General features: G+C 37.6%; 1 protein-coding gene across 4 annotated transcripts in view; it reads right to left on the minus strand.

Moving 5' to 3' along the window:
- UNK (unk zinc finger) overlaps positions 1-12,569 on the minus strand; it is a 110,599-nt gene that overhangs the window by 39,761 nt on the left and 58,269 nt on the right. For all 4 annotated transcript variants that reach the window (XM_056550629.1, XM_056550630.1, XM_056550631.1 and 1 more), the window contains 2 exons: positions 12,452-12,536; positions 12,175-12,317 (listed from right to left, as the gene is read on the minus strand). In XM_056550629.1, the coding sequence (XP_056406604.1) occupies positions 12,175-12,317; positions 12,452-12,536 (228 nt within the window). The remainder of the gene's footprint in view (positions 1-12,174; positions 12,318-12,451; positions 12,537-12,569) is intronic.

Here is a 12,569-nt window from a genome sequence, read left to right on the forward strand (position 1 = left end):
TTTTCCATGTCAGTCGTCTGCAGTATTTTCCTATTTAGCACATATTCCCAGCCTAGATATTGCTTCCCTATGTGTATAACCTCACATTTATCTGTGTTTTTGTGTGTTTATGCCACTTTTTAGCTTAAAAGGGGTACTCCCCATGAAAACATTTTTTTGTAAATCAACTGGTGCCAGAAAGTTACAGATTTGGACAGTGCTGACACCTCTGTCCATTTTAGGAACTGCCCAGAGTAGGAGAAAATCCCCATAGCAAGCCTATCCTGCTCCGGACAGTTCCTAAAGTGGACAGAAGTGTCAGCAGAGAGCACTGTGGTCAGACAGAAAGGAAATTCAAAAAGAAAAGAACTTCCTCTGGAACATACAGCAGCTGATAAGTACTGGAAGGATTAAGATTTTTAAATAGAAGTCATTTACAAATCTGTTTAACTTTCTGGCACCAGTTGATTTACAAAAAAAATGTTTTCCAAGGGGGAGTACCCCTTTAACCTGTTAAGGACCCAGGGCGTACCTGTAATCCCCTGAGTCCGCTCCCGTTCTATAACGCAGCGGGTCGGGCCGGGACCCGTGGCTAATAGCGTGCGGAACTGCTCGCGGTGCCGCGCGCCATTTACCCTTTAGACACGGCGTTTAAACTCTACCTGCCTCCTCGCTGTCCCATCGCATAATGACTGCTCAGCGCCTGAGATCCAGGTATGAGCAGTCAAGCGGCAGAATCATTGATTAATGGTTTCCTATGAGAAACCATTCAACAATGTAAAAGATCAGTGAGTGCAGTGTTCTATCCTCCCATAGGGAGCTATAACATTGCAAAAAAAAAAAGTGAAGATCATTTAACACCTCCCCTAGTAAAAGTTAGAATCACCCCCCTTTTCCATTTAAAAAAAACAGTGTAAATAAAAATGAACATATGTGGTATCGCCGCGTGTGAAAATGTCCGAATTATAAAAATATATCATTAGTTAACCCCTTAAGGACGCAGGACGTAAAATGTACGTCCTGGTGCGGTGGTACTTAACGCACCAGGACGTACATTTACGTCCTAAGCACATTAAAAAATGTAAAAGTAAAAGTAAAAAAAAAGTGAAAAATCCCCTCCCCCAATAAAAAAGTAAAACGTCCGTTTTTTCCTATTTTACCCCCAAAAAGCGTAAATTTTTTTTTTTATAGACATATTTGGTATCGCCGCGTGCGTAAATGTCCGAACTATTAAAATAAAATGTTAATGATCCCGTACGGTTAACGGCGTGAACGAAAAAAAAAAAAAAGTCCAAAATTCCTACTTTTTTAATACATTTTATTTAAAAAAATTTATAAAAAATGTATTAAAAGTTTTTTATATGCAAATGTGGTATCAAAAAAAAGTACAGATCATGGCGCAAAAAATGAGCCCCCATACCGCCGCTTATACGGAAAAATAAAAAAGTTAGGGGTCATCAAAATAAAGTGATTATAAACGTACTAATTTGGTTAAAAAGTTTGTGATTTTTTTTAAGCGCAACAATAATATAAAAGTATATAATAATGGGTATCATTTTAATCGTATTGACCCTCAGAATAAAGAACACACGTCATTTTTACCATAAATTGTACGGCGTGAAAACGAAACCTTCCAAAATTAGCAAAATTGCGTTTTTCGTTTTAATTTCCCCACAAAAATAGTGTTTTTTGGTTGCGCCATACATTATATGATATAATGAGTTATGTCATTACAAAGGACAACTGGTCGTGCAAAAAACAAGCCCTCATACTAGTCTGTGGATGAAAATATAAAAAAGAGTTATGATTTTTAGAAGGCGAGGAGGAAAAAATGAAAACGTAAAAATTAAATTGTCTGAGTCCTTAAGGCCAAAATGGGCTGAGTCCTTAAGGGGTTAAACTGCACGGTCAATGGCGTACGCTCAAAAAAATTCCAAAGTCCAAAATAGCGTATTTTTGGTCACTTTTTATATAATGAAAACATGAATAAAAAGCGATCAATACGTCCAATCAATACAAAAATAGTACTGCTAAAAACTTCAGCTCACAGCGCAAAAAATGAGCCCTCATACCGCCCCATACGTGAAAAAAATTAAAAAGTTATACGGGTCAGAAAATGACGATTTTAAACGTGTTAAATTTTCCTGCATGTAGTTCTGATTTTTTCCAGAAGTACAAAATAAAACCTATATAAGTAGGGTATCGTTTTAATTGTATGGACCTACAGAATAAAGAGAAGGTGTCATCTTTACCGAAAAATGTACTGTGCAGAAACGGAAGCCCCCAAAAGTTACAAAATGAATTTTTTTTATTTTGTCTCACAATGATTTTTTTTTCCGTTTCAACGTAAATTTTTGGGTAAAATGACTGACGTCATTACAAAGTAGAATTGGTTGGGCAAAAAATAAGCAATCATATGGATTTTTAGGTGCAAAATTGAAAGAGTTATGATTTTTTAAAGGTAAGGTGGAAAAAACGAAAATGCAAAAACGGAAAACCCCCGTTTCTTTAACTCCTTAAGGACTCAGACAATTTTATTTTAACATTTTCGTTTTTTCCTCCTCGCCTTCAAAAAATCATAACTCTTATATTTTCATCCACAGACTAGTATGAGGGCTTGTTTTTTGCGCGACCAGTTGTCCGTTGTAATGCCATCACTCACTCGTGATCTGTACTTTTTATTGATACCATATTTGCTTATATAAAACTTTTAATACTTTTTTAATTTTTTTTGGAATAAAATTTTATTTAAAAAAACAGCTATTTTTGACCTTTTTATTTTTATTTTTTTATGTTCACGCCGTTCACCGTACTGTATCATTAACATTTTATTTTAATAGTTGGGATAGTTAAGCACGTGGCGATACCAAATATGTATATAAAATATATTTTAATTTTTAAAAATGTTTTTTTTTTCTACACTTTTTGGGGGTGAAATAGGGAAAATGGGACAATTTACGTTTTTATTGGGGGGAGGGTTTTTTCTAATTTTTTTTACACTGTCATTCGATTGCTAATACTGTTCAGTGCTATGCATAGGAGATAGCACTGATCAATATTATCAGTCATCTTCTGCTCTGGTCTGCTCGATCGCAGACCAGAGCAGAAGACCCGTGGAAGGTAGCAGCGGCAGCACTGCGGGCGATCCTATCATCCATTCAAAGTACCGCGATGCTGCAGGTGCAGTGTTCTGTATTGATCACGGCATCTGAGGGGTTAATGTCGGACATCCGCACGATCACGGATGTCCGCTATTACAGCGGGTCCCTGGCTGCTATCAGCAGCCGGGACCTGCCGCGCATGACCCGAGCATCGCTCCGATGCTCGCGGTTATGCATAGGACACAAATGTACATCCTGGTGCGTTAAGTACCAGCTCACCAGGACGTACATTTACGTCCTGCGTCGTTAAGGGGTTAAAGGGGTACTTCAGTGGAAATTTTTGTTATTTATTTTTTTTAAATCAACTGGTGCCAGAAAGTTAAACAGATTTGTATATGATTGATAGAGATGCAAAACAATTTATTATATAATGTTGTTCACAATATAAAATCATTTTAAAATTAAATTAATAAAGCATCACTAGACTGGTAGAGCAATAGTGTATATGATATTTTACCATTGGGCCCTAATGGTGTATATAGGTAAGAATAGCACTGCTGTTAAGTTGTTGATGGGTTATTGGCCGGTTATCCGGCATAAACTGTTAGTCCGGCAATAATGTGAAACAGTCTTTGGTTAACAGACTGAGCTGTTCAAGAATATTAAGGGATTAGTTGTCTCTCATCCTGTCCGCTGCTCTCCGTACTGCGACGTGCCAAAGATGGTAAAGTCGATGTGGTAGACGTTGATTGAAATTCGTCTGGTGGCGGGGCTCTGGCATGGAGCTCCCACGACGGAAGTCCGTAGCGGCGGCATGCGGCTCTGTTGGTATCGGACCTCTGTTTGATCAGCCTGATCAGGATACTTGTGCAGGTAGTAGCGTGTGAGGCAAGTCTGTGCGGCAGGTAGGTGAGACTCCCAGCTCATGCAGTCGATGGATAAGTAGCTTGTTTCAATAGGTGTGCCGGCTTCTGGAGGAGCAGTGAGTATTTCTAATGCTCTAGTTCAGACAGTGTCTAATCCTAAACGCGTTTCAGGGTACTCAGATCGACCCCTTCTTCAGTAGGCAAAAGATATAAATGACAACAGAAAATACTTTTTATATGGTCAGTCCACATGTGTTTTTCATTAATAAGAGATTGAATCTGTGGAGTGGACTTGTAACACACAAACACAGTATATTGGTTCATGGATCTTAAAATGGGAACAGGATTCTTTTAATCAATAATAAATTCTTATATACACCTTATTCTAAGTGAATTTATAGTAACCAACAAATATTGTATTTATCAGAATTTGTGATCTTTGTGTATGGAAATAGACAGAAAAGTGAAAAAACTATTCATATGGACCCTTTATAGACTGTCAGCATAACGCTGACGAGCCCTGTATTGGGATTCGCATACACATCGGTGTATTGCCGTGAGATGGTCTGAATGGTAGTCTGAATTGTTACTTATAAAGACATGCCCAAAATATTTAGACAAAAATGTGATATTAGATGGTTAATTGTTATAAAAGCCGTATATTTAATCTACCTGCATGGCGCTATCAGACACTTTGTGTCTGTTCACCAGCGAATCGAGAGTTGTGGTCTGAATTGTTACTTGTGTTGAGATGTGGCAACTGGTATGAAAGAAATTTAGTTGTGTTGGATGGTGTGTGTGTGAATATTAGTGTATGTGGGATGTGAAAGAAAATGTATAAAATGTCTTGTGAGGGAAGTATGGATTGGAAAAATAAAGTAGGTGTGTGTGGTAATTGAAAATGGAAATAGAAGTGAACTAGGGTGTTTGTTTGAATTATAAGAGAGAAAATAGTAAGTAGAAAATAGAAATAGATGTGGAACGATATGTATAAAATGAAATGAAATAAGGAGAATAAGATAAAAAAGGATGATAATAGAGATTTCAATCAAAAATGTAAATACATAGACAGACCCTACTGATACCTCGCAACCGTCAGTAGGAACTGTCTATGTATTTACATTTTTGATTGATTGTATATATTTCATGTTCTTATTTCATGTTTAGGTTACTCATTCACGTCCATCACAAATCCATACTATCTAATAGATTACACTACTTCAAATGATTATACCAATCACATTTTATGCTCACTTACAGAATTCATTTATTCAAATCACCTATTACATTCACCACATACCATTCCCACCTATATTCCATTCCACTACCACTTTACATCTATTCAACAACTTTCATTTATCATTATGTATTGATTTTATATTTCATATTATTCATTATTTATCATCTTTCATTTTCAGATTTTATTCTTCACATTTTACCCATTTTTCATTCATCTTTAATTTTTATTTTATTCCCATTTCTTTCATTTTTATATATTTTTATATTTATTTTTTAATTTAATTTTTTTTATTTGTATTTTAATTCATTTTTTATTTTCATTTTTATTTATATCTACCGTATATTTATTTTTCCATTTATTTGTATTCTCATGATTTATATTTATTTCCATTTATTCAAAATGTCATCCTCATATTCATATATATTTATTTATTCATCATTACCAATAATTATATCTAAATCTCTATCATCATCCTATTTTATCTCATTTTTAGTTTTATCTTGTTCTCCTTATTCCATTTCATTTTATACATATCGTTCCACATCTTTCTATTTTCTACTTACTATTTTCTCTCTTATAATTCAAACAAACACCCTATTTCACTTCTATTTCCATTTTCAATCACCACACACACCTACTTTATTTTTCCAATCCATACTTCCCTCACAAGACTTTTTATACATTTTCTTTCACATCCCACATACACTAATATTCACACACACACCATCCAACACCAACTAAATTTCTTTCTTACACGAAAGTCATTCATACCAGTTGCCACATCTCAATATACAATATACAATATTTGTTGGTTACTATAAATTCACTTAGAATAAGGTATATATAAGAATGTATTATTGATAAAAAGAATCCTGTTCCCATTTAAGATCCATGAACCAATATACTGTGTTTGTGTGTTCCAAGTCCACTCCACAGATTCAATCTATCTTATTAATGAAAAACACATGTGGACTGACCATATAAAGAGTCTTTTCTGTTGTCATTTATATCTTTTTCTACTGAAGAAGGGGTCGATCCGAGTACCCTGAAACGCGTTTAGACAATAGATGAGGTCTGGCACAATAGTAGCAGGTAAAATCCGGTGCTTTATTCAACATGCAGAATAGCAAATAGTACAGGAGACAGTAGCCTACTATCTCCTGTACTATTTGCTATTCTGCATGTTGAATAAAGCACCGGATTTTACCTGCTACTATTGTGCCGGACCTCATCTATTGTCTGTTTGCTGCACGTGGAGAGGAATGCCACCTCCCTGGTCGGAGCACTAGCGCAGTGATAAGGGGGGGATCGAGCTGAGGACTTGATATACTGAAACGCGTTTAGGTTTAGACACTGTCTAAACTAGAGCATTAGAAATACGCACTGCTCCTCCAGAAGTCGGCACACCTATTGAAACAAGCTACTTATCCATCGACTGCATCAGCTGGGAGTCTCACCTACCTGCCGCACAGACTTGCCTCACACGCTACTATCTGCACAAGGATCCTGATCTGGCTGATCAAACAGAGGTCCGATACCAACACAGCCGCACGCCGCCGCTACGGACCTCCGTCGTGGGAGCTCCATGCCAGAGCCCCGCCACCAGACGAATTTCAATCATCGTCTACCACATCAACTTTACCATCTTTGGCCCGTCACAGTACGGAGACCAGTGGACAGGGTGAGAGACAACTAATCCCTTAATATTCTTGAACAGCTCAGTCTGTTAACCAAAGACTGTTTCACATTATTGCCGGACTAACAGTTTATGCCGGATAACCGGCTGATAACCCATCAACAACTTAACAGCAGTGCTATTCTTACCTATATACACCATTAGGGCCCAATGGTAAAATATCATATACACTATTGCTCTACCAGTCTAGTGATGTTTTATTAATTTAATTTTCAACTGATTTTATATTGTGAACAACATTGTATAATAAATTGTTTTGCATCTCTATCAAACTGTCTATAATTTTTACACAGTACGAAAAATAAATTAGTTGATAAATCAACTAGGTACCAGTCCTCAAGGTATATGTAGGGAAAAAAGAAAGAAGGAGCATAGAAGATCCAGGTATTAATTAAAATACAGTATATTTATTAAAAGATAATGGTGTTCGCTGGTATCTAGTGTCCCTGCAGGGCCCTTGCATGGGACACAGAACACAGCGTGGATAGTAAAATTGTATAATACCAATAATTCAATAAAAACAAGAAACTTGCATCTATAATTCAGTATCGCATATTCAATGATAAAATCAATAATGATCAGTTATCAGTGTACAGTCTCTTATAAGAACAAAGTGATGCCTGTAACTGAATAAACTATATCAATAGCAGTTATCAGTAACAGTTGCGCTCACAGTATGTGGAGATATTATGTATCCAGTCTTAGTGGTTCAGTTTCAATAAACAATGTATCAGCCGCTGGTGGTACAGTATGCCAAACTGTCTCACAGATTCACTTGGGGAAATGAGGAAAAGAGGGAGAATAACAAAGTCCGGTGCACAGCACCACTAACCACCCTTACGGCCGCTGGTATTGCTGGTATCGGCAGAGGAGCTGTTTCGGTGATGTGGCACGGAGGTGTCAGGCCTCCGGCAGTAACAGTCTATGTCTCCTGTGTCCTGCAACGTTGTGTGTAGCGCTATAGGTAGCGTTGGAGGTGTCTGCTTTGCAAGGTCCGCGGCTGGCACAGATTGCACCGGCCTCACAGGTGTGCCGAGGGTCCTTGGTTGGCGGAGTAAAACAATGCAGGTACAGCGGTGTGTTTAGGGCAGCGGTGGGGGGGGGGGGGGTGTGGCGTGCCTCGTGTGATTAAGCGCTTATGCGTGCATAGAATGGCAGTGAAGCCGCAGTGATCCCAAAGCTGGGGCTTCCAGCAGTTGCAAAACAGAGTTCAATAATAAGATGGATTATTGAAATGGAGGTGAATATGGATGGATGCAAGTAGAATAAACAATTCTAGACGTGTTTCAAGGCCGCGGGCCTTTTCTTCAGTAGAGATATAGGTGTATGATATGTGCAGGAAGAGTTTTTTATAGTGTGAACTGAAATTAGGGGGAAACCAGAAAGTCTGGAAATTTCAGGTTATAGGTAAACTCGATAGGAACTGGATCATGTAGATAAAAGAGGAAATAGAGAAAGTTAGATAGAAAAATATGAAATAAAGTTAGATGTATGAATCATAGATGTGTAATTGAATATAAGAATAATTGAACGTAGAAGGCTGAAAAACCATGATTCAATGTAGGTGTTTGATAACTATGATTATTTAGCGGACTCCTATATATATGTATACTGTATATATAGTATATGAAAAAAATGTATTAATTTGGAATATAAATTATTGTGAATATATCACTTGGAATTAGGTCTGGTATCAGCTATGGGATAGATAAAAGGGGAAAAATAGAAAATATAAAAATAGTAATTGAATGTGATAAATATGAAAAATGTGAAATGTGGAAAAAATAAATATGAATATAGAATGAGGATGTGAAAATATTTTTAGATATTTATTTATTTTTTTTTCTCATTTTTATCTTTATTTTATATTTCATTTATATTTTTACTAACATCTTTATCAACATTTCTTATTTTTCATTATTCACTATTATTTTTTATTTTATTTTTCACATCCTTATTTATTTTTCACAACCTTATTTTTCACATCCTCATTCTTTATTTTACTTTATTTTTATTTTATTTTTCACATCTTTATTTTTCACATCCTCATTCTATATTCATAATTTCATATATTTATTTATTCCACATTTCAAATTTTTCATATTTATCACATTCATTTACTATTTTTATATTTTCTATTTTTCCACTTTTATCTATCCCATAGCTGATACCAGACCTACGGTAATTCCAAGTGATATATTCACAATAATTTATATTCCAAATTAATAAATTTTTTCATATACCCTATATACAGTATACATACATATAGGAGTCCGCTAAATAATTATAGTTATCAAACACCTACATTGAATCATGGTTTTTCAGGATTCTACGTTCAATTATTCTTATATTCAATTACACATCTATGATTCATACATCTAACTTTATTTCCTATTTTTCTATCTAACTTTCTCTATTTCCTCTTTTATCTACATGATCCAGTTCCTATCGAGTTTACATATAACCTGAAATTTCCAGACTTTCTGGCTTTCCCCTAATTTTAGGTCACACTATAAAAACTCTTCCTGCACATATCATACACCTATACCTCTACTGAAGAAAAGGCCCGCGGCCTTGAAACGCGTCTAGAATTGTTTATTCTACTTGCATCCATCCATATTCACCTCCATTTCAATAATCCATCTTATTATTGAACTCTGTTTTGCAACTGCTGGAAGCCCCAGCTTTGGGACCACTGTGGCATCACTGCCATTCTACGCGCGCATAAGCGTTTAATCACACGAGGCACGCCGCACACACTCCCACCGCTGCCCTAAACACACCGCTGTACCTGCATTGTTTTACTCCGCCAACCAAGGACCCTCGGCACACCTGTGAGGCCGGTGCCATCCGTGCCAGCCGCGGACCTTGCAAAGCAGACACCTCCAACACTACCTATAGCGCTACACACAACGTTGCAGGACACAGGAGACATAGACTGTTACTGCCGCAGGCCTGACACCTCCGTGCCACATCACCGAAACAGCTCCTCTGCCGATAACAGCAATACCAGCGGCCGTAAGGGTGGTTAGTGGTGCTGTGCACCGGACTCTGTTATTCTCCCTATTTTCCTCATTTCACCAAGTGAATCTGTGAGACAGTTTGGCATACTGTACCACCAACGGCTGATACATTGTTTATTGAAACTGAACCACTAAGACTGGATACATAATATCTCCACATACTGTGACCGCAACGGTTACTGATAACTGCTATTGATATAGTTTATTCAGTTACAGGCATCACTTTGTTCTTATAAGAGACTGTACACTGATAACTGATCATTATTGATTTTATCATTGAATATGCGATACTGAATTATAGATGCAAGTTTCTTCTTTTTATTGAATTATTGGTATTATATAATTTTACTATCCATGCTGTGTTCTGTGTCCCATTCAAGGGCCCTGCAGGGACACTAGATACCAGCGAACACCATTATCTTTTAATAAATATACTGTATTTTAATTAATACCTGGATCTTCTATTCTCCTTTCTTTTTCCCTACATATACCTTGAGGACTGGTATCTAGTTGATTTATCAACTAATTTATTTTTTGTACTGTATAGACCTTTGGGTGAAGGTAACACCAGTTCACCTCAGGTATATTTACCTACTGAGTGAGCTACACTTTTTTCCTAATTGTCTATAATTTTTGTTCACTGTATCGTCCTTGAGGTGTGGTTAATACATTATCACTATTTTATATTATTGTTGATCAGTGGGGACTGATCTTTTTAACCACATATACCTCGGACGTGGGTTGTGAGCTGCACACATCAGTTTTCTTCAGATTTGTATATCATTTCTATTAAAAAATCTTAATCCTTCCAGTACTTCTTAGCTGCTGAATACTACAGAGGTAATTCTTTTCTTTTTGGAACACAGTGCTCTCTGTTGACATGACCACAGTGCGCTCTGACGACATTTCTGTCCATTTTAGGAACTGTCCACAGAGTAGAAGCAAATCTCCAAAGAAAACATATGCTGCTCTGGACAGTTCCTAAAATGGACAGAGATGTCCCCAGAGAGCACTGTGGTCATGATGTCAGCAGAGAGCACTGTGGTCCAAAAAGAAAAGAATTTCCTCTGTAGTATTCAGTAGTTAATAAGTAATGGAAGGCTTACGATTTTTTAATAGCAGTTATTTACTAATCGGTTTAAGTTTCTGGCACCATTTGATTTAAAAAATATATATATTATATATATATATATATATATATATATATATATATATACATACATATACAGTGGTCCCTCAACATACGATGGTAATTCATTCCAAACGACCAATCGTTTGTCGAATCCATCGTATGTTGAGGGATCCGTGCAATGTAAAGTATAGGAAGTTATACTCACCTGTCCCCGCCACTCCGGACCGCGTCCTCACCGCTCCCGATGCTGTCCCAGGGGCTCCCGATGCTCTGGCGTCTTCTTCTGGATCCTCCGGCTTCTTCCGCATCTTCCCCAGGGTCCGGGCCTCACTTTCTGGTGATGTTATTACGTTGCAGCGCCGGCACGGCGTGCGTAGCAACGTAATAACGACGCCAGAAAGAGAGGCCCGGACCCTGGTGGAGATGCAAAAGACGCCTGGAGGATCCCGAAGTGGACCCGGAGCAGCGGGGATAGGTAAGTGAACCTGTCCGGGATGCTTAAACTGCTATCCGACAGCAGCTTAAGCATTTTGCGCTGTCGGATAGCAGTTAATGCGATGGCCACGACATATAAAAGCATCGTATGTCGATGCCGACATCGACATGCGATGGCCTCTGAGTGGCCATCGTATGTCGATTTGATCATATGTCGGGGCCATCGCATGTCGGGGGGGGTTATTGTATATGTTTTACAGGGGAGTACCCCTTTAAGCCTCCAACCCATCCATATCAGTTTGTAACAGTGTTCTTGTCCTTATGGTTTTAGAAAGGACATGTGTGACCTAAACACTTCCCCTCCAAATAATTTACAATTATATAAATAAATGCTAAATTTACTCTGGAATCTCTGGTGCCTCAGATTTTGTTTGTTGTTCATGTCTGCAACCAAGTGAGAGGCAGCACTACTGAAGCACAAAGGGTTTACACTGCATGATGCTACAATGACATTATTTTTAGCTGGATTCCCACTCAGCATATTACTGGGGGTTCACAAGGCAGAACATCCAGTGATCACCTTATACTCTTTCAAACAAAAAGTAGAAACCCCTTTAATTTAGTTGAAAGAATAATACAAGATTACACATAGAAAAAAGCCTGTTAACATACAGAGTAATAAAGAAAAAAAAAAAGACATACACTGCTGAAGTCTGGCGCATGTGGACTAGAGGGGCTCACAGGGACAGAATCTCCTGCTGCAGATGGCATGTACATGATAGGTCCAGTTTGTGTAGGGCTTGACACAGATGATGTAGACTGTAGATCATCACAAAGAAGAGATTCTGTAACAAGGAGTTGGCACGTTACTATATGGCTTTTGATGAATCAGAAGAAAAACATATTTAGGAATCAGTTAATAAATGGTCACATGTCCCCAATGATCATACTTAGTACCCCAGTGTAAACAGAGACATACGTTCAACATGTGCAAAGGCACAGAAGGGCCCACGTGGACAACTTCCAGACTGCTGCATGTCATTGCATTTTGTTGACTTGTAGATCTGTAAAGGATGTCAGGAGATTACCAAACTAGA

The sequence above is a fragment of the Hyla sarda genome, chromosome 13 (genome assembly GCF_029499605.1).
Source record: "Hyla sarda isolate aHylSar1 chromosome 13, aHylSar1.hap1, whole genome shotgun sequence".
Lineage (NCBI taxonomy): Eukaryota > Metazoa > Chordata > Amphibia > Anura > Hylidae > Hyla > Hyla sarda.